At 39.2% G+C, this 20,491-nt stretch overlaps 2 protein-coding genes across 9 annotated transcripts in view; both read left to right on the forward strand.

The window, feature by feature from the left end:
* ncor1 (nuclear receptor corepressor 1) overlaps positions 1 to 8,818 on the forward strand; it is a 58,751-nt gene extending 49,933 nt beyond the window's left edge. For 3 of the 6 annotated variants that reach the window (XM_042008087.1, XM_042008092.1, XM_042008093.1), the window contains 12 exons: positions 126 to 278; positions 434 to 569; positions 1,457 to 1,932; positions 2,233 to 2,349; positions 2,721 to 2,854; positions 2,953 to 3,167; positions 3,262 to 3,405; positions 4,807 to 4,952; positions 5,098 to 5,151; positions 5,245 to 5,445; positions 6,002 to 6,172; positions 6,270 to 8,818. In XM_042008087.1, coding sequence (XP_041864021.1) covers positions 126 to 278; positions 434 to 569; positions 1,457 to 1,932; positions 2,233 to 2,349; positions 2,721 to 2,854; positions 2,953 to 3,167; positions 3,262 to 3,405; positions 4,807 to 4,952; positions 5,098 to 5,151; positions 5,245 to 5,445; positions 6,002 to 6,172; positions 6,270 to 6,466 — 2,144 coding nt within the window. In that variant the 3' untranslated portion in view covers positions 6,467 to 8,818. The remainder of the gene's footprint in view (positions 1 to 125; positions 279 to 433; positions 570 to 1,456; positions 1,933 to 2,232; positions 2,350 to 2,720; positions 2,855 to 2,952; positions 3,168 to 3,261; positions 3,406 to 4,806; positions 4,953 to 5,097; positions 5,152 to 5,244; positions 5,446 to 6,001; positions 6,173 to 6,269) is intronic. The other 3 variants (XM_042008088.1, XM_042008089.1, XM_042008091.1) reach the window with 3 other exon arrangements.
* A 540-nt stretch (positions 8,819 to 9,358) lies between these two features.
* zswim7 (zinc finger, SWIM-type containing 7) overlaps positions 9,359 to 20,491 on the forward strand; it is a 31,709-nt gene continuing 20,576 nt past the window's right edge. Inside the window, exons 1-4 of one of the 3 annotated variants that reach the window (XM_042008112.1) lie at positions 9,359 to 9,413; positions 9,756 to 9,934; positions 10,918 to 10,939; positions 12,819 to 12,921. In XM_042008112.1, the coding sequence (XP_041864046.1) occupies positions 9,802 to 9,934; positions 10,918 to 10,939; positions 12,819 to 12,921 (258 nt within the window). In that variant the 5' untranslated portion in view covers positions 9,359 to 9,413; positions 9,756 to 9,801. Of the gene's footprint in view, positions 9,414 to 9,755; positions 9,935 to 10,917; positions 10,940 to 12,818; positions 12,922 to 20,491 lie in introns of those variants that run through there. The other 2 variants (XM_042008113.1, XM_042008111.1) reach the window with 2 other exon arrangements.

The following is a 20,491-nucleotide window of genomic DNA, read 5'->3' on the forward strand; positions in this document are numbered from 1 at the left end:
AATATGACCGTATTTGCTGTGGTAGATCGAGAACTTAAGTGCAATGAAGTTTAATCCCTCATGCTGAGACCACAAGAGTATTATGTTGAGGAGTTTTCTGTGTGTGGTGTTTATGTTTTCCTCAGGCCACCCAGCCCACCTTGCCAATGTGGAGCGAGAACGGGAGAGGGAGCAGCAGGAGAAAGAACGGGAAAAGGAAAGGGAGCAGCGGGAGAGGGAACGTGAGCGGGAGATGAGAGAACGAGAGCTGGATCGATCCAATGAATACATGCGTGGAGGTGAGTGTTTTTCTGTTTTGAAAGCTGCTGTAGAATTTTACATTTTTGTTACAGATAATTGTTTAATACAGAAAGTCATGCTTTTGTACCCCTTTTATTTGAAACCATTTTTTTGTGTTTGATGTTTTGTGTCCCCCTCCCCACACCTTTTTAAGGTGGACCAGAGCAGCCGGTTCGGCCTGGGAGTCGAGGTTATCTGCATTCTCCTTCTCCCTCACTCCGCACACAGGATGTGGTGGTTCAGCAGCGGCCAAGCATCTTCCAGGGAAAGAGTGTCATCACCTCTCTGATGTAAGCTTTAATTTTTCAAGTTTTACATCACTGAACCGTTCCTCAGAGATAGGTAAATATCCTAGTCTAGGTTCTTAAAAATGGTGTTTAGGTTGGTTGTCAAAGCAACATAATTCATAAGGTGAAATATTCTCAAGACCAGAATTATTTATTATAAACACTCTTAAATGTCAGGCCTCAACAAGATAACCAAGCTATGAATGGCTTTGTCACATGGTGTGATTTGTGAGGTGAAATTTTAGAAATTGGTTGGGAGAAAAAGCCTTTATAACTTTTTAAAGAACTAATTTGAATTCAGCCTGTTCTTGCAGTCACTTAATCACTTAATATATTAATGTGTGAGCTCCATGTATTGTCTTATTTTTCTACCTCTTTCCTGCTTTCATTCTTCTTTATTGGTGCTTTGTTAAGAGTCCACAGTTTAATATTACATAAAACATGCAACATTTTTGTTTTACTGAAGCCTAAAAATCTCTTAATAGCGCTTGCATAAAGGCCCATTTATGCAACGTCCGTTTCAAACGTTGTCCTCATTCTTCCATTCGTCTTTTTTTGCCATGGTTGTTAATTCTTTAACTAGTGGGCAACGCTGATTTCAGAGTTCACTCCGCATCTTTCTTCAAAAGCTTGCGTAATTTCTACAGTTGTTGTGCTCGTGTTCATCCTTCTTCTCTATATTTAATAATATAGAGGGGAAACAATGTTTTATCCTTTATTGTGCACCGGGTTAATTTTTTGGCAGGATTGCTGTGTGACAGCACTGTAAGTCAGAAGTCTTGTCATTTCAATATAAAGCTCACAAACCTGAGTGGAATAACGTTGTGCTTTACCTACAGTCCTTTAGGAGCTCATTCTGATGTCTTTATCTCTTATATATTTATTTTAAGGCCTCATCCACCAGCAGCAACTTCAGCTCCACAGAGTAGCTCCCGTTACAGTACTGCAGCTGATGCTCTGGCTGCTTTGGTGGACGCTGCAGTCTCTGTTCCACACATGGATGTTTCCAAGGTGAAGGAGAACAAACATGATCGGGATGATGACATGTCTTCATCAGCTGCAGCGCGGCGGGTACCCAGCCTGTCTGAACAGCAGCAGCAGCAGGAGGCGGAAAGGCGGTCCCTGCCTTCACCGTATGGTGGCATGCCGCTGCCAGGCGGTAAGCCCCATCAAGCTTACTCTGAGGGTGTTGGAGCTAAGGATAAGGGTCCTCAAACAAAGTCTCGCATCGAAGAGGAGCTTCGGACTCATGGGAAGACAACTATCACAGCAGCTAGCTTCATTGATGTCATCATTACACGTCAGATAGCTTCAGACAAAGACGCTCGTGAACGAGGCTCTCAGAGTTCTGACTCCTCAAGCAGCTGTGAGTGTTTTAGATTGGCATAATTATTTAAACCTCATCTTAAGTCCTCTGTGACAACATTAGCAGTTAGCTGAACCGACATAAATATGATTAAAAATGAGTTAAAAAAAAAGTTTTTCCTATTATGTGTTGGCCTGCCAAGGGACTAAAGATGGAAAATAGCCTTGCTATACGTTTATTAATATGCATTGTCCCGTTTTAAAAATAAACTCAAAATACAACTTTTGGAGACCTCATCTTCATGCCTTGTTCTCATATCAGCAAAAAAATTAAAACCATTTCTCCATATTTGTCTTGTAGTGTCATCCAGTCGATATGACAACACTGCTGGAGGAGCAATTGAGGTGATAAGCCCTGCTAGTTCTCCAGTCCAGCTACAACAGGACAAACCAGAAGACGGCCAGCAACAAGCAGCAGGTATGATCATTGTAAATTTAGTGATCTTTCAATTAATTTTAACACTTAAAAACTGTTTGAGTTTATTGTCAAAATTGGTTTGTAATATTAGTAGTGCAGCTTCAGCAAGGAAGGCTAAATTTAACTGTGTGAGTAAATAAGTTGAGTATGCATACCATAAATTGGAGGACTTGACCCACTGACATTTGAGACTATCAGACAGCATTCTTTGCACCAGTCTGGTCACCAGACTGCAAGAGAAGTTATTCTTGTCATCAGCAAGCAGACGTAAAGCAGTTTCTTTTGGCATAGAGCCTGTTGAGCTCTCTGTGTCTTAATTTCTGACTTCAATCTGAATAATGAAACAGTGATGTCCCCTGTCAACCTTTCAGGTGGCATGCGGCCTTACGAGATGAGTCGCTACCGGCCATCAGGAGAGCCACCTCAGCCTCCTTCCTCCCAGGCAGACAGCTACTCTCAGGTCCCCAAAACTCACAGAGTCATGACTTTGGCAGACCACATTTCGGTAAGAAATCAGGAACAGTAGAGCATTATTTTGCTGAATTACCATGTGAACCAGTCCTTTGTGTCTAACTAAGTTTTGTGTCTTTCGTTACAATGCAGCATATAATCACCCAAGACTTTGCCAGGAATCAGGACCCTCCTGTCTCTTCTTCAGTTTCTGCCACATTCCAGAGCACAGTGCCATCAGTGTCCTCTTCGGGCCGAGTCAAGGTGCCCAGTCGCTACAGTCCTGAGAACCAAGTCCAAGCCCCGCACCACCAGAGACCCTCCAGCAGGGTTTCTCCAGAAAACGTCCCAGACAAGTCCAGAGCCAGGTACATGTAAGCTGAAATAATTAGAAAGAGCACAATTTATGACAGCAGTATCCATCTAGACATTTTCTTACCGGTACTCTTTGTCCTTTTTCAGGCCTGGTAAGTCTCCAGACCGAGGAGGCAGACCAATGGAAAACTATGAACCCATCTCTCCCCCACAAGGTTACCAAGGCATGGACAAACAAGAGGCTGGTGGGCCTCCATCCCAGAGAAGAGAAGCTGACAATTCTGAGATCAGGTACATGTTTTATTTGCTTCAAGCATTGAAGCTGGCAGTGCAACAAGTTCTTAAAAATACTAGAACAAAAGCTCTCATAATCACAGTAATTATAAGAAGAACTGAGACTTTTTCCCCCTTGTACTGTTTGCACATGCGGATTAAAGTAATTTATATTGTAAATATTCATTTACTAGTTTTTAAACAATTGATCACACAATCAAAGTTGGTATCTAATTTGCTGTTTTGCACCTTAAAAAAATCTCCGACTACTAGCTGCAATAAACCTCGTTTGATAAACACTGGCTTCAGCTGTAAAAAAATTAATATTATAAATATTCAACTCTCTTTAGATTTTAAGAATTTTGAACAATTAATTTTACTTGTATGCCGCCATTGTTGTTTACGTTCCATATGTTCTAAATATGATCTGTAGTTATAAATATGATCTGTAGTTATAAATATGATCTGTAGTTATAAAAATGATCTGTAGTTATAAATATGATCCGTAGTTATAAAAACGATCCATAGTTATCAGGTAACAGACATTTGCTGCTGCTTTACTGCTGCATCTGATGGACTGTCATCTGTTTGAGTTGTGGCATCGGTCGTAGTTGAAGAAACACTGGAAATTTCCAGATTGCAGGACTAAATGAAGCGGTGGTTTGTCAGGTTCCTCTGTGTCCAGGGTTGGGTTGATGGTTCAGAGGCTGACAGCAAGACATCCAGCGTCTCTGATGTTTCTCTCTGTGTTTTTCGCCACCAGCCTGAACTGTGGACTGTGGTCTGACGTCTTGTTGTTGTTCTGCTGTTGGTTTCAGTCTTTGTTTTTACCCACCAGCCCCGTTAGCATCTGTGGCCAATAATTTGACTCAAAGGAGGGGAGAAGTGTGGAGAACATAAATGTGGGTCTTTGGGAAGTTGTGCTCTGTCCACAGACTTTATTCCAGCTCAGTGCAGCACTGTTGCAGTGTTTATGTGGATCTGCAGTTTAAGAAGATAAACTTGACACATGTGACATTTGCTTTCACCTCCATGTGTTCTAGAGTGCAACCCTCATAAATAATCTCCCAGAAGGCATTGTGCAAGTAAAATAATGGCAACCTCCGTACATCAGAAACGTAATAAATATATACGATTTTTAAAGTAATTAGGAATTTTCTTGTGTCAGTAACAATTTATTTTTAGTAAAGAAGGGCAATAACTACATGTTCAAGCCAAAATGTGCTTATTGCCGGGGTTCCTTTTAACATTTAATTCCTAAATGCATTGGGCTGTAAATCAATTTCTTGTTTGCATTCCTGCATTCGATATGTTCCCCCATCAGAAGCTGTTTGACATAAATCGGTGGGGTTGAATCTGTAGTCTTATCAAGAGTTTGACTTAGTTACCCTCTTGACACTCTGCACTTTGTGGTTCAAGGAGTGACTCGCGATCCCCAGGGAGTGTCGGCTACCTTCCTTCCTTTTTCACCAAGCTGGAGAGTACCTCGCCGATGGTGAAATCCAAGAAGCAGGAGATTTTTCGTAAGTTGAACTCCACCTCTGGTGTCGGTGATTCTGATGTTGGTAAGTGGGTCTTCTCTTATCTTTTGTGTTTAACCCATAAATTCCCACTAATTCTTTTCACTCATACATGTGATAACATTTTAACCGTGTCTCTAGGAGATCTGTTTCCTGTCAGATATTTTAAAAACTAAAAATTGTATTACAGGTAATGCACAGCCAGGCACAGAGATTTTCAACTTGCCTGCTGTTACCAGCTCCAGTAAGTAGAAGGGAAATATGTCAGACCCTTAGAGTTTTTATTTTAGCTGATATTCTCCATCTCATTGTGGATTTTGTTGTGTGTGATTTTTAGGCAGCATCAACCCAAGGAATCAGTCTTTTAATGACCCAGCCAGTAACCTGGGCCTGGAGGACATCATCCGTAAAGCCTTGATGGGCAACTTGGAGGAGAGACAGGAGGAACACCAGGGAGGAGGAGGGGCTGTTGCCATGAACAACACATCCGGAATAGGAGGTGACACCCGGCAGGAAGCCAGCCCATCACCCAGTATGGGTACGCCAAAAACATGAAGAAATTAAGGCAGCTAATATTATATATCAGGGATTGCCAGTCCTAGTCCTCCAGGGCCAGAGTCCTGTAAGTTTTAGTGTTTCCCTGTTATAACACTCCTCATTCAAAATAAATGGATCTCCAACAGCTTGATGTCCAGCTCTCTGCGAGTATGTTAATGAGCCATTAAGCTGCATTCATACACGCACGGCGTCCACGTTATGGCAGGTTAGGGTAATGGCATTGTGTTGCAATTTCTCTTCCATGGTTACCACACAAATTCAGCAAGAAGCTCCCGAAATCCAAAAACACGTAATCACAAACCGACTAATTATAAGGGAGTACTTCCACATAACTGCTGTAAGCAGGGGTGCATGTCAGGTCTGGAAGAGGTGTGTGTCGAGCGCAAGTATAAAACCACCTTTAGTCCGAGTCAGGTGTGTTGAAGCAGGGAAACATCTAAAACCTGCAGGACACCAATCCTTGAGGACTAAGATTGGGGATCCCTGTTTATATATGTTAAGAGGAAGTAAACATGCTGCCTGTTTTGAATCTGCAGGAAAACAGAAACAGGGCAAAGCAAACAATCGGAAAACGAAGTCGCCTAATTTGGGTCAGGCCTATGCTGGAGGGGAGCGTCCCTCATCAGTGTCCTCCGTCCACTCTGAGGGCGATTATCACAGACCAACCCAACCCCAGTGGAGCTGGGACGACCGACCCTCATCCACAGGTGAACTTCCCATCCTCTACTGTCACTATCTGGTAATGTCGGCACCTGGTAAAATCAGACATTGTTTTCACTCTCGTTCTCCCCTTTCTCCTCTAAGGTCCCATGCAGTTTCCTTACAACCCACTGACCATGCGCATGCTGAGCAACACGCCACCCACCTCCATGGCCTCACCCACAATACACAGCCAGCAACAGCAGCAGCCACCTCCAGCCGGAGCACCGGTGGCGCAGCAGCGAGTGTGGCAGTCTCTGCTGTCAGAACAATACGAGACCCTGTCTGATAGTGATGACTGAACCCTGACTGCTACAGCCCCACTCACCAAAAGAAAGGCCTACCCTGAGGCTGGTCTGTTCACGCCCATCTCCTGGAACTAACCTCGCTTACTGGCGAGTGTAACAAGTAGATTGGGTGGCGTCTTTATTTTTTAAGTTTTCTTTCTGGTGCTATGGCGCCCCCTGGCTGTTGGCTACCCATAGAAGCAGCAGCATGTGACAGGCAAGGCTCTCCTGAACAAGACCTGCTCTTGCTCCGGAGGCTCTCACCCAGCCTGTCAGAGAGTTAAACAAAGGTCGACCAAGGGGATGACATCGGCTACGGTCAAGCTGAAGAACTAAAACTGTAAAAGATTTCTGATTTTTGTCTGATTTCTGTAAAGATATTCCCTGTCTTTAAGAAAATCATTGTATGTAAATAGAGTAACCTTTTGCAGTGTTTTTTCTTAACTTGATTATTTCTTATTTTAATGTTGCTTTTAAATTGATCCACTTTAAATGGCAAGAGCAAATGGTGTAATCTTTAATATTGCAGTTGCTCTCCTAGTCAACTCCCAGCCCTCGTCACCCAGCACCCACACAAATATTTTTATCACTGCAACGCTAAGAGAGACCGGACCTGTGGTTTGTACTTGACCGTGAGGGGATCACACAGATTGTGCCACCCTGCGTGCCATCCCCCAAGCACCACCAGAACCTGAACGTTGTGGACATAAGAGGACAAAAATGAAACTCAAAACATGTTAAACAGCGTTGACATCTGATGCCCGTCTGGGTCACACAGTGGAGATGATGCATGGATTGTAACTGTCAGGTGGTAGAGATATCTTCTAACCCCGATATAGCAGAAACGTCAAAACAAGTTGAGAACACTGGTGTCATAGCAGAAAGGTGAAATGTCTGATATAAGCTTGCCAGAAATTACATACTTATGACTACTTCTGGACCCCTTCTGAATATTGAAAGTGAGCCAATGTTTTTTCTGTTTTCTTTTTGTTTGTTTCTCTTTTGTCCTTTCAACAGAGCTGATTAACGTTTCACATCTCTGCAATTTTAGCTTCCAGCCTGTTAAGAATGGCTTTGTTGTTAAAAAAAAAATCAAAAAGAAATAAGTATGTCAGGAAGTTTTGTTTCCATTTTTTGGGGAGGGAGACTTTTGCCACGCCTTGTGACTTGAGAGAGAAGGCAGCTTTAACTAATTTTCTCAGAGATATATGTTGGTGTCTGATGTTTGTATTTGTTTCTATAGTCCTTTTTTTATGTCCTGACAAACATCTGAACTCTGTAAATTGTCTTTCCATCAGACAAAAAGAAAAGATTAACCAAACTTAAAGAATGGTCTGCACCATTGTTGCACTTTTTTTGCTTGGTGGCTTTTGACAACAGAAAGCATTCTACCTGCTGTGTAACTTATTCAACATCCAGCCCAGTACTATACTAAAGTGGAGCTTCCCCCCACCACTCACAGAAATCTGGATGTTTTAATTTGCTGTCTTTTCTTGTAACTGGTACATTATATTTCTAGTGTTACACCTGCATCAGTTACAATGTAAAGTGCATGGTACCGTTAAATGAATTTGCTGTCATGGTGATTCAGCACCATGACCACTTAATCTGTTTTCTTCATGTCAAGCAGCAGACAAGCTTTGAGTAGAACTTCTATTAGGTCAGTGTCAAGCAGAGCGGTAGCATTGCTCCCTGAGTCTTCTTTAAGATATGTGAAAATGATGCAATGTTTTGGTTTTCGCTTTTCTCATTTAACAAATCCCTTCTGCTCTAAACCTGTGATTTCCTCGCAATTTGATTTTGACTTTTAAAACGTTTGTTGTAGCACATGCACAGATTTTTATTTACTGTCATTTTCTTTTCATTCATCCTGTTTAGGTGGGATGCTATGTGTTTACAGACGCAGTGACAAAAACAAAAAAGTTTACAAACTTGAATCTTAGAGGAATCCGACATGAAGCAGAAAAACTGAATTGGAGCATCTTTTCAGCTCATTATTAAACACACAGTGGTGACTTTCTTTCTCTCTTTTTTCTTTTTAAAATTGAGACTTGAAACCCCATGTATCCTATTATGTTAAAAATGCAATGTTTGTATCGCACAATGTCTCTTAGTAGGCTATTACAAAAGTTCAGACCAATCAAATAAAGTGGATCAGTTCTTTGCCACAGAAACTTTTGAAGGTTCATAGGTGTGCCATCTTTTTTTTAAATGCATTTTTTTCTTTAATCCTTTTTGACTGCACACTGTCGTAATGCTTGGTCACTGAGGTATACTGCAACTGTTCACTTTCATTTGTATTGGTGAATTTATGCAATATAAAATGAAAATCTGTCAGGATTTGCAATATAATAAATAGTATGTAAATTATGTAATTAGTCTATTTATTATAATAGACTGTGCTCCCATCATTGCAAATTATTTTCCCACTCTTTTTTTTTTTGGCATCAGACACATTTTTCTTTTACTAAATGTGATTTTGCTACCTTTAAGTGTTGCAGCACACTTGATAACAAGACTCTGTAAAGACTAAATTTGAGTGTAAATGAGAAATAATTTGGATGATGTTTGTCACAGCTTCATTTTAGTCTTGTTAGATCCCAGTGAAAAACCTTCTATTACTAAATCTTAGAAATTGAGCACAAAAAGGAAGGAAATTTGTCGCGTTAGAGTATAAATCCGCTTTAAAAACACTGAACCATACTGGACGCCGTCGTTGTTTTAAAACAGAAACTACGTACCAAAACTGAAGTGAACCATCAAAATAACTTCGACTTGGTGAGTTTACCGGTCTAAACACCCCTGCTACCACCTTCAGATTTGGAGGAGAAACTGCAGCACGACTCTAAACCGACGCGAACCCCCTACGGGATTTTACACCACCACCAAACAGTAAGTAAGCCAGAACTGCTGGGTGGAGAAGCCATTGATTCCCCTACTATCACATCAAGCGCCATATAAGGTGCCCCAAATCAATTTACGTACGTATTTATGGACCTTTTTGAACATGTTGCAAACATTTCGACTTGGTGACCCAGATAAAATGTTTTATTTGTCATGTCTCTAATAGTAAATTGGCTCCCCTGATAAAGTCTTGCCCCCCTCTGGCCACCCCATGTAAAGTCTAGCTCTACCACTGATCCCAACAATTTTCCTTAGAAAAGTGACACAAAAAAGGGAAATAAAAACACTTTCCGACAGTATAAGATTGATTGAAAAGAGGCATTGTTACAGCAAAATAATCTGATCCCAAATTTCATTACATTTTGTGAGAAGTTTTCGTTAAATATATTAAATGTTAAAGAACTTTGAGTTTGAAAGGAGACCAAAACGCCGGAAATTGTAATATTATGGTTGCATCTGATTGGCTAGAGAAGTCCAGGACTTCCGGAAACAACTATGTGAAAATGCGGTCGTTTTTACCAGCAGTGGCAGAACAACTTTTTAGAGATATTCAGAAAACCTATCAGGAAACATCTAAAAGTAAGATGAGAGTTGGACAGACAGATTCATGTCGCTTGAAGGCATCTAACATATTTATTAATCCTAATGTAAACGTATAGCATTTTTGCTAACAACCATTAAACTCAAAGTACTCTTATCAGACTTTTCGTAATCTTATCCTCTTTCACTAAAGTCTTGTCCACACTTTCGTCTTTTGGTTGAAATACAAATGCTTTCACTTTGTGTGCCTTTAAATGAACATTAATTTACCATTTATACTGGGAAAGTAACGTTTTTCATCCTTGTTACGTTGGTGTAGTTTTACGTGTGGGCTCTAGGGGGTACTGTTGCAACAGAATTGAAGCAATCTCTGCTTTGTGGGATTCATGGTACCCAGATGGTTTTCACAGGAGTTTCTAAAATGTGATCCTAGCTGCCACTAATAATAGCAACGTTAGCTATTTGCTATTCATGCTTCCCGAAAAGCAGGAAAAGAGCCAGCTAAATTCATTTAAATCATCTTAGCTTTTTTATCTGTCCCATTTAACTAAAATGACTACCCGGGTACCTTTAATAACTATAATTAAAATAAATATTCTTTGTTACTTTAAATGCTGAAAAAAATTATGTTTTTTTTTTTTGTTTTTTTTTTGTACATTTTATGATTGACATCCCACATAGTACGATTCCAAAACATGTGGTACATGATGTACACATATCAAACCTGTCCCTGATCAGTTTTTATCTAAAATGTAAATGTTGTGCTTTTATGGACTCACAATCATGTTTTGTCTTTATTGTCAACAGTGAAGATTTTATCCACCAAACCATTTTTCCAGCATTTGCTTGATAATAAGTAAACTGAAGCCCAGAGTTTCCATTCCGGTTAGAAAGTTGACAGCTACAGGCGGAAACATTGTGAGATCAGGTTAATCACAACAGCGGTTTCTAAGCATGTAATCTCTTAAACAAATTACGTAATTGTCTTTTTACCAGTAAAGTATTTTTCTTTCTCTTTGCAGTTCCCGATGACCTGCTAATTGCGTAAGTATATATTTATTTTTAATAAGTTACACATTAGCTTTCATCACAGTCATTTCCAGCATTACTTCATTTTTAATCATACTAATAAAGTATCATACTCTAAGATAGTCATCCAATGTGGTCTGAGGTATGATGTAAGAAAGTCTGAGTTTAAGTGAAGCAGAGAAACCACACGGAGGGTGAAAAGTTATTTTTACTAACTGGATTTGCCCAACTGATGTAGGAGACATTTCCTGGCATAGTAATTTGAATTTATTGCAAGTGAAGAAATGCTCCCTGTCTGGGTCAACAAAATCACATCCTGTTTGTTCATCAGGAAGCTCCTGGTTTAGGGGCTCACGTCATTTATGTACTCCCACAAGCGGACCAACACTCCTCTGTGTATTTTACCTCCTGGATTAGCCAGTAAAGAAAAAAACATGGATTGTACTTTCCACAAATTTAAAGGCAAAATAAGTAGCATTGACACCTAGAGTTTCAAAATAGAACTGCAGTTAAAAGAGAAAAACATAGAGAGCCCCCCCCCCCTCGGACAGGGGTTTCGCATAGGTTGCTGGTTTGTGAGAGGACGGTTCTTTTATATACAGTCTATGAAGGACGTAAGGCTTCACTGAAAATCTGTCAGACAAACACTGTTCTGGTGTGGAGGGAGGGCTAAGTCTGCTGCTAACTATGGAAAAAAAAATCCAGATTTTCATAAAAATAAAGCTCCAGGAATAGAAAATTCGATTTATCGATTAATTGCCCAGCCCTAAAAGGACGGAAAACATAGCGCCCTTAGTCTCACTTAATAAATTAATTTGATAGTAATTTCATAAGTTTATAAGGACAAACACAGTATTCACTCGGCCCAAGCATCATTACATTTGTTGTTGTAAACTAACAGCCACCAATTTACTCCACTAATACATCAATACAGTCAGACAAATTAATTTAATGAGTGGCAAGAAATAAATTAGACTAAAATCTTTGTAAATCAAAATGAACTTTTCGGTTAATTTAAGCAAAATTCTGGTGTTTATCTGTCAAGGAAAAACTTTGCCAGCTCAGATTTCTCCACCTTGCAAAAGATTCTCCAATATTGATCCTCGTTTTATTCCGTTATTGGTCGTTTGCTTTTTTAGCAGGATGCTGAGGCTTTTTAGGTTTTTCTGAAACTATTTCTGGTCTGCTTCTTTTCTAGCTTCCATACCTGCCGCTGCTGCTCTTTTGCCCACATAAAATACCAAACGCTGCCTTCTTGTTGTTAGGCAACCGTGGGGAGCATATGATTGGATAAGGAACCAGGAAGTAGGAAAGAGCAACACGGTGCACCCAAGTTATTCCGGCACTGAACTCTTATTTTGAAGGAGAAAAACTTGTCAAAGACATTGTTGATGTAGGAGACAGATTGTTTATAGGGACGCTTCCTTTTATCCCTCGCAGCAAATGAGAACATTTTAAATTATTTTTAATGAAAAAATCCTAATTATTCAGCCTTTAATATTGTCCACAATGCTAACTGCAAGATCAATCTAATATTAAAACTAATCAATGTAAAGATTTATTTTAAAGATCACTGTTTATTTCTCTAAACATCAGCATGATTTACTTGTATAGTACTTTGCTTGCTTTTCTTCTGTTCAGTGTAAAGTAATTTAGTTATATATGTTTTTGTAAGGGGTAGCAAGTTGTTATATGTGGTCAAGTTTCGTTATTAGGTTTTAGTTTTGTTCAAAAATTCAAGAGTAAGGAATGGCACTGCTCAAAGGAACATCTACAAATTTTAGGGCTTAAAACCCATCAAACTGTTTCTAGTTTTTATACCAGTTTTTTATGTTCTTATACGTTGTTTTTATGTCTTTCTCCTGATTCATGTTTCCATCCTCGTGTTCTACAGGCTGAAGTTTGTCTTTGGCTCTTGCGCATTACAAGCGTTGGACCTGGTTGATCAACGCTCCGTCACCTGTCTGTCATCTCCAAGTGGACGCAAGGCCTTCCAGGTAAGTTGAGCGTCAACACATTTTACATTTACAAACAGTGGTCCCACATTCTACAGCAAAACAGTGTGAGTGTTGATTAGCTGCATGGTTATTGAGCACAGGATTATTTCTATTCTTACAAATTAAATTATTACAGGAAATATTGGGTTTAGATCACTGTGTTTGACAGCAATATGAAGGGATGCCTACAGACACAGACTTTTTCATTTATGCTTTCCTTCTGCAGAGTTTGATCAGTCCTGACTGATTGTTTTCATAATAATCGCCTCACACACAGAGGAACTGCAGGCATTAATTTATTTCCAAATGCTGAGGTTTAATACACAAGTAATCAAGTATTATAATGGAGAATTTGAATTGTTGGCAAGGAGCAGTGCACACACAGTGACATTAACCTCCTTTTTGTAGCACAAGTAGCCAGATTCTCAACGTATTGCAGTCATCCGGTGGTAGTCTATGAAAGTATTGTGAAGCGTGAAATGACAATTTGTTGCTACAAAGTGAAAAATGGCACATATTAACCACTGATCAGACTTACCTTCACTTTCTATTGCTACTCTGTAATAAAACAGAACCCTTCCAAAGACAGCTGCCTCTGTTCCCCCTCTGCTGTAGACTTGTTTCCTTCCAGGAACAACTCACCTTTTATTATGGAGCAAAACTTCTTCATTGAATATTTAGTTGAGATCCCGTCCATAATGCCGTGAGACACATGTAAAAGCAATACAAGCCAGATGCATATGCAGTCTTTCTCATCTGGTAGCAGATGTTATAGGGGTATGTAAAAAAAAAGACTACTTTCTTTCACTTTGAAGACGTATCAGGGCGTAATTAAAACCTGTACAACAGTGTCTCATATTAGCTAAATGCAACTTCACTTAACAAATTCCACTTTGTCATCAACTGTTTAACACAAACTAAGTCCATCTATACTGCTTCAACAGAAATTAAGAGTTTAAGTATCAGCCACTGATTTTAAGTGTGAGTGCCTCCATCAGAGCTGAAGTTTTGTTATTTTTATGGTCTTGCTCATTCAGGTGTGTGTCAGCACAGTCACGGAAAGGACTCAGTTAGCATGTTAAATGTTAAAGTTCATGACATTTACAATAGGAAAATGACTGAATCCTGGAATTTTTCTTTGGGCGGTGGTTCTGGCCAGTAACTTTTAAAGATAAGTTGCAATCACAAATTACTTTACACACTCAAATAATATTAAACATGTAAATGATGAATGATTAGAATAAATTACGTAATGAAACACAAGACTGAGATGATAAGTTAGAAGTTGTACTCGAGGAATTCACCAGATGTTAAAGGGAAACTAGAGCAAGCGAGAACTAATAAATTATTCCAAATACCGTTCCTAAAACCTAAAGAGCTGAGCTGGTTGAGGGCTCAAATTCAGTTTTTCAGGAACATTTCTTACACAAATAATATGGTCTGTTATTTGCAAACAAACTCATACAAAAGAGCAAATGCTATCTCTCCATACTGAGTCATGCTGTCCTTTAAAGTTAACCTCAATGGATGTAGCATTACTTGTGGTTGGAGGAAAACAGTCCACAGAGGTTGTGGTCATTGTGCCCCAGATTTCCTGTAAACTCCTTCAGGCTTCTGTAAAAATAGTTTTATAAAAGGAGCCATAAATGACAATGCAGCTAAACAGGGACGTGAGTTTTTTTCTGTTGGGACACTTTCACCTCAGCTGTTGATTCATAATTGTTTCATGATGTTCCCGAAGGTCGTTGGGCGTTTCCTGTCCAGCAGCACCCTGCACGTAATTAATACAATGCCCTATTATTCATTTTTATTAGCTTAAATGTTTACTTACTTAATGTTAAGTAACTTTTATTCTTATTAGATAAGCTAATGTTTTTTGTGATTATTAAAGATGATGATAATAAGAAGAATTTTGATTTCTTATTCTTTTTAGAGGTATTTATTACAACCTTAATTCCACAAAAGTTATAATGTTGTGTAACATTTCATTAACGATGGAACATAGAAAATGTATTAAATGTTTATCAGTAGTATCAAATGTTAGACATTTATCTATGAAAAATAAAAACCTCATCTTGAATTTGAGTGTTGGGTCAGTGCCATGTTTTCCATTGTGCAGCTGTCTGGAAACATCTGGAACTGGAGACCAGTTGCTGAACCGTTTGGGGGAGAAACATGCCAGTTCTGTGTGTTATAGGATTTTAGCTGCTCAACAACTCTTAGTCTTTTCTTTTTTTTCTTTGATACTTTGTGTTTCATGATGCATCAAATATGTTTTATTCTGTTCTACAGTCATTTTGCAGACGCCTTTCTCCAAAGCGACTCACATCTAAGAGTAAGAACAACACAAGCAAGAATTCAAACAGGATGGGACGTCATCATTAAGTGGTAGTCGGACTGCTGTGAGTCCAGTTGGACCCTGGTGCTGTCATGTGGTGCTAGAAGAAGTGCCTTTTTTTCTATAGTAGTCCTTTGTTTAAATACAAGATCACAATTTGATCACACAACATCATCTTGGGCGTAAGTGCACGCAGCTTCTTCAGTGCTGAGTCAAATATGTCCTGTTGATGAAAGATTTGGACTGCAGACACGTGAGTCCAGTATCTGGACTCTTCTGTTGTGAAGCCATGCTTCTGTAACAGATGCAGATGAATAGGGTTGATGTTCTTCTCTTTTTTAGTCTGAAGGATAGAGCATCCATAATTTCCTGAAAGAATATCAAATCTTGAGTATTCTGAGTTTTTCTCTTTGCTTCAGTCCAAGGCAGCAGCCTTTCTGGATGTTCTTCTTTGCTTGGTAGAGCTTTAACCTGCATCTGTGGATGGCTGGAAATGTCCCCGAGTCCATGCAGTAATTTCCATGTTGTTGTTGATGCAGCATTACCAAAGATCATAGATAATACTGATTCTGATGTCCATCCCATTAATGATTCCAGATTTTTCTTCCGAGTCTTTAGTTAGTATTGATGTAGTCGATGATGGAATATTCAAATTCCTAAAAAAAAGAACCTCTTTCAGTCTACCATTTTTTTTTTTGTCATTTCCTGTTAATGTAGATTTTCTATTAGCCATAGTCAAGGTTCTCATATTATATTTATTTCCTCTCCTCGTGTGGCAGGTTGAATAAATGACTCATGGGAACTTGGTAATTTACTGCTGGGATATTTCCAGCTCACCTTATCCCATTCGTGATGTTCACTGACCTTTTACATAAGAAATGGTTCGTTGTTGCCTGTTGGGGAAACAGGAGTCTGAAAAGCAGTATTGTATTTTCACTTTTAAACAAATCAAAAGAATCTTAAAAACAGAGATACTGCTACTCAGAAAGTTTTAGCCCTACTAGCAAAACATGGACAAATTTGCCAAAGTATCAAAGAAATTTCAGCTAACAAAAATAAATAAATAAAAATGATGAGGAATACCAAAATATGGTAATGGTGGATAATGAAGCAAGACCGTAGTGTTGTATATCTCAAAACATCAGCATGTGACAGTATGAAGCCACTTGGGAACGTCTCATCCTGAACAAAAAAAAAAAGCCTGTTGATGTCTTTAGAAATAAACTTATCGACCATCATATAGCAGAGTTGTTTTACTAAAGCAGCATCCGTCTCACTGAAAGCTCATCTCACCTGAAGTAGGTAGTGTCGGGCGGGGGAGGGTTTGACATTGTTGTCGATGAAAAAGCTCATGCAGAAAAAAGTTTGGGAACCACGGCTTTAACAGCACTTGGCCTAATGCTGTATGTCCTGGCAAGAAAAATCTGACTTTAATCTTTAAATTCCTCACAATTTTACATTTAAGAACATTTTTCTAACTTTGCTCCATAATTTAAAGAGTTTTCTGTATCTCCCATCTTTACTTTTAAGAGTCTCTGCAAGTCTCTGTAAGGTGCTCCTTTATACCCAGTCATGATACTGACTTGTTATCATTTAATTTAATTACTTGCAACATGTTCCTCCAGCTGTTTTTGTTTTTTACCATGTACTTGTCTAACCTTTTGTTGGCCCTGTGGGGCAGATATCTCCCACTGCTTTGCTTATGCCTTCACTGTTACCTTCAGGCAGGTAATTGATCAGTTAACAACATTTCAAACAGGACAAGTTTTGCTCCAGCATTGGGGAGTGTAATAAGAAAGTATGTCAAACTGTGGCTTATGCTGTGAGTTCTGCAGACAGCATTATTTCTTGAGAGTACTGCACACATTTTTACTGGAAGCTTCCACAAGTAAACGGTGTCAGGGCTGTTCTAAGTCTTAACACTTAGCGAGTCATTAAGAGGGATCACATTGCTCATCGAAATGATGTCTAACAGTGATAAAACTTAAACATATTTGATTCTTGTAACTGAAGTTTGGTGCTCTGGTTTAGGTATTGGAAATGTAAATATATGACACACACTGTCATTTGGGGAGTGAAGATAAGTGGACCCTTAAAGGATCTGAGATCAAGTCATGACAGCTGCCATCTTTCATATTGGTCTGCAGGATGCACATTTAGGTCTGGGTAGACCTTCTACAGGCAATATGAGACAGGGCTGTGAGTCAGCAGAGCGTCACTAAACCTCCAGCAAATAATGGAAGTGGGGACATTTTAAGGGAGCTTTGGCTCATCTTTAAAATGAAGTTAGTCATCAGCAACCAAGTGCAGATATAAATATGTACGATGGGAAGTGGAGGAGAGAGCAGACCTTTTCCCGGGTTAGGGGATTGTGTGTACTGGAAATACAGGAAAGTAGAGGCTGATAAATTAACCACCATATCTGGCATATTTAGTCATTTCCAGTTAATGCATCATTTCTATTAGACAAAGTCAACTTTCACCTGTAATTATTTCCTCTCCTTATTTAGCAAGTGGAACAGATAACTCGTGAGAACTTGGTAATTCACTTCTGGGATATTTCACTTTATCTTATTCCTGAGGTTCACTGACCTTTACATAAAAAATGACTCGCTGTTGCCTGTTCGGAAAAAGGACTCTGAGTGAACAGAAGTAATTTATTCTTTGCTTTATAAATAAATTAAATAAAACTTTTTAAGTTTTCTGTGTTGTAGTATTTTCCCAAACTGGGTTAGTTTAGCACACAACTTACTGCCACATCGTGCTTAAAAAAGGAATTGGTACCAAATGTCTTGAGGCTGAAATGTAGACATGTGAAATTTAAGTATTTTGGAATAAATTTACCAGACAATATTTCTAATGCGTTTTAGTGAAAGCTCTCAAGCTATTCACTGTATACTCTTGCATACACTCATATGGTAATAAGGTGCATCAAGGGTTATTGAGTGGTGCAGGGTGTCTCTGATAAATGCTCTCATTATCTGCTTTTGTGCAGCATTACAGTTTATGCTCCTCGTCATGGTCTCCTGCTTTAATTGGTGCAGATGTGGAAAGTTTGGTAAAAACTGGGGTTTGAAACATCTGCCAAGAGCTAGATAGTATATACCCATATGACATTTTTTTAGTTTCAATACACAGTTTTCAATACCTTGTACAGACATTTGTAAAATAATTTTGCATTTTAGCTCTTCATAATTACAACTAATAATTACATAACAACCTGGTGGCGGTTGTAGCTCCGGAGGAGGAGCAGTTGTCTTCCAACCCGAAGGGAAGGTGGATCAATTCCAGGCTTTCGCTGACATGCCGAAGTGTCCTTGGGCAAGAGACTTAACCCCACGTTGCCTCCCGATGTGCCTGTCGGGGTGTGAATGGATGAATGTGATATGTAGTATAAAGCACTATATAAGTACAAGTCCATTTACCATCACTCGTACATCATGGTGTGAAAATGCCGGCTTATAAAATGGTCATGATGGATGTTGTTCATGCTCTAGCTGTTATGGTTATATATGGGTACCAGGATTTCACCATAGAAAGGAAATTCAGGAATTATGGGAAAAAAAAGAGAAAAGAGTTTGAGATTGCTGGATAAATTAAGTCCATTCTGCATAAAAATACAAAAATACACATATCCCTCTTTTCTTTTAAACCTTTGATCCTGTATGGTGATAAATTTCATAGAGTATTTAAATTTTAAACATTTTGTAATTTAAATAGTTATTACCTTTTGTAAAAGTGTAAAAATCAAAGCATGTAACATATGTTCCCATCCTAAAAAACATGTTTTTTTTACCATTTCATTTTTTTTAATTACTCCGTATTCATCAGACATCTTAGTTACAAGTACAGAAATTAGCAGCTCACTTTTTTCTGTCTCTCAGATCATGTTCGACATCACTGATTAGATATTGTTTGCTGTTTGTTGCTGATTGGTTGCGAATGTCCTCCTACGATGCTGAAAGGGGCTTCTGATGTAATGATGCTGTTATGTAAGGAGAGGCAGCCAAGGAGCTCAAATTTATTGAATCCTTTCTCAAGTGGTGTAAGCTTCCCAAACCGTTCTCATGATTTAAATTTCAAACGAAGTCTAGTTGGCATTAAGCAGAAGCCTTTTAAGCACTTAAACTGCACACATGACGCACGCAGTGGATCTGGAAGAGTTCATAAGTCAAAATAAATACACTCAGTTGGTCCAAATTTACAGTAAGATGGTGTCATTTGGAGGAATTCTGTATGCATGAGTTTTAGATTTTTGTCTCATTTGTCTCATTTGTGGTGTGAAACCAGTGAACAGAGAACCATCCCAGTTCCTGGTCCTCTGACTTATGATGACTTCCTGAGAAGTTTTCCCACTAGATCGAGAACTCTTCATCCCTCACGGTTCCACTGCAGTGACTACATGACATACGCTGATATATAGTGTTCATTGCAGAAACCTGGATCTCTGCCTGCTGTTGACTGTCTTTTGATGATATTATTTGCCAGCTTTGCCGTGTGAGCTGCAGCAGAGCCATATTATCTGCTGCCAGCACCAAAACAAAAAGGGACCAAGTGTGAGCTGGTTTTCAATAAACCTGGCTCTTTAGAAAGCGTTTCATGGCTTACTTTGGTCACCACTGTGTCACTTCATCATGATGTGCCTTATTCATATTTACTGAGCTTCTTTAAGTCCATGTAATTGTCTGTTTTGTGCTTTTTTTTATAATGAAGTGTCACACTGAACAAATGAGGTGTTTTTACTTTTGTAGGTCATGGGGAAAGGTAATTTAGTGAAACCCTGGAGAATAATGGAGCCGGCTCTGGGAGGCATTAGTTATTGTGAAGCGTCGCTGTAATCCACCAATGTAATGCCCTGTGTGTCATGTGCATTAGGGTGATGCTTAATTCACTCCCTGTAGCTAAGAATGAATGCCGGCATCACGGAGAGGAGCCTCCGTCAGCAAAGACCATTAGATACCCCATACAAGTTGTTAAAATATGCATCATTTCTACATCATCTGTGAATAACTCTTAGAAAATGATGAGTTTGGTGGAAGCAAGAGTCCCAACAAAAACACTTAAAACAGTATAACCTGGTTAGAGGCCTGAAACCAGGGCACCACACAGTTCTGACAGTGTCAGGCTCTGGATTTTGATACTTTACAGCCAGTCGTGTTTTTTACTGGACACTTTACAGCTATGAATTAGACCTCATGTCTTCATCCTTGTGAAATACCACGTCTTCATTGT

Source organism: Melanotaenia boesemani, chromosome 15 (genome assembly GCF_017639745.1).
Source record: "Melanotaenia boesemani isolate fMelBoe1 chromosome 15, fMelBoe1.pri, whole genome shotgun sequence".
NCBI lineage: Eukaryota > Metazoa > Chordata > Actinopteri > Atheriniformes > Melanotaeniidae > Melanotaenia > Melanotaenia boesemani.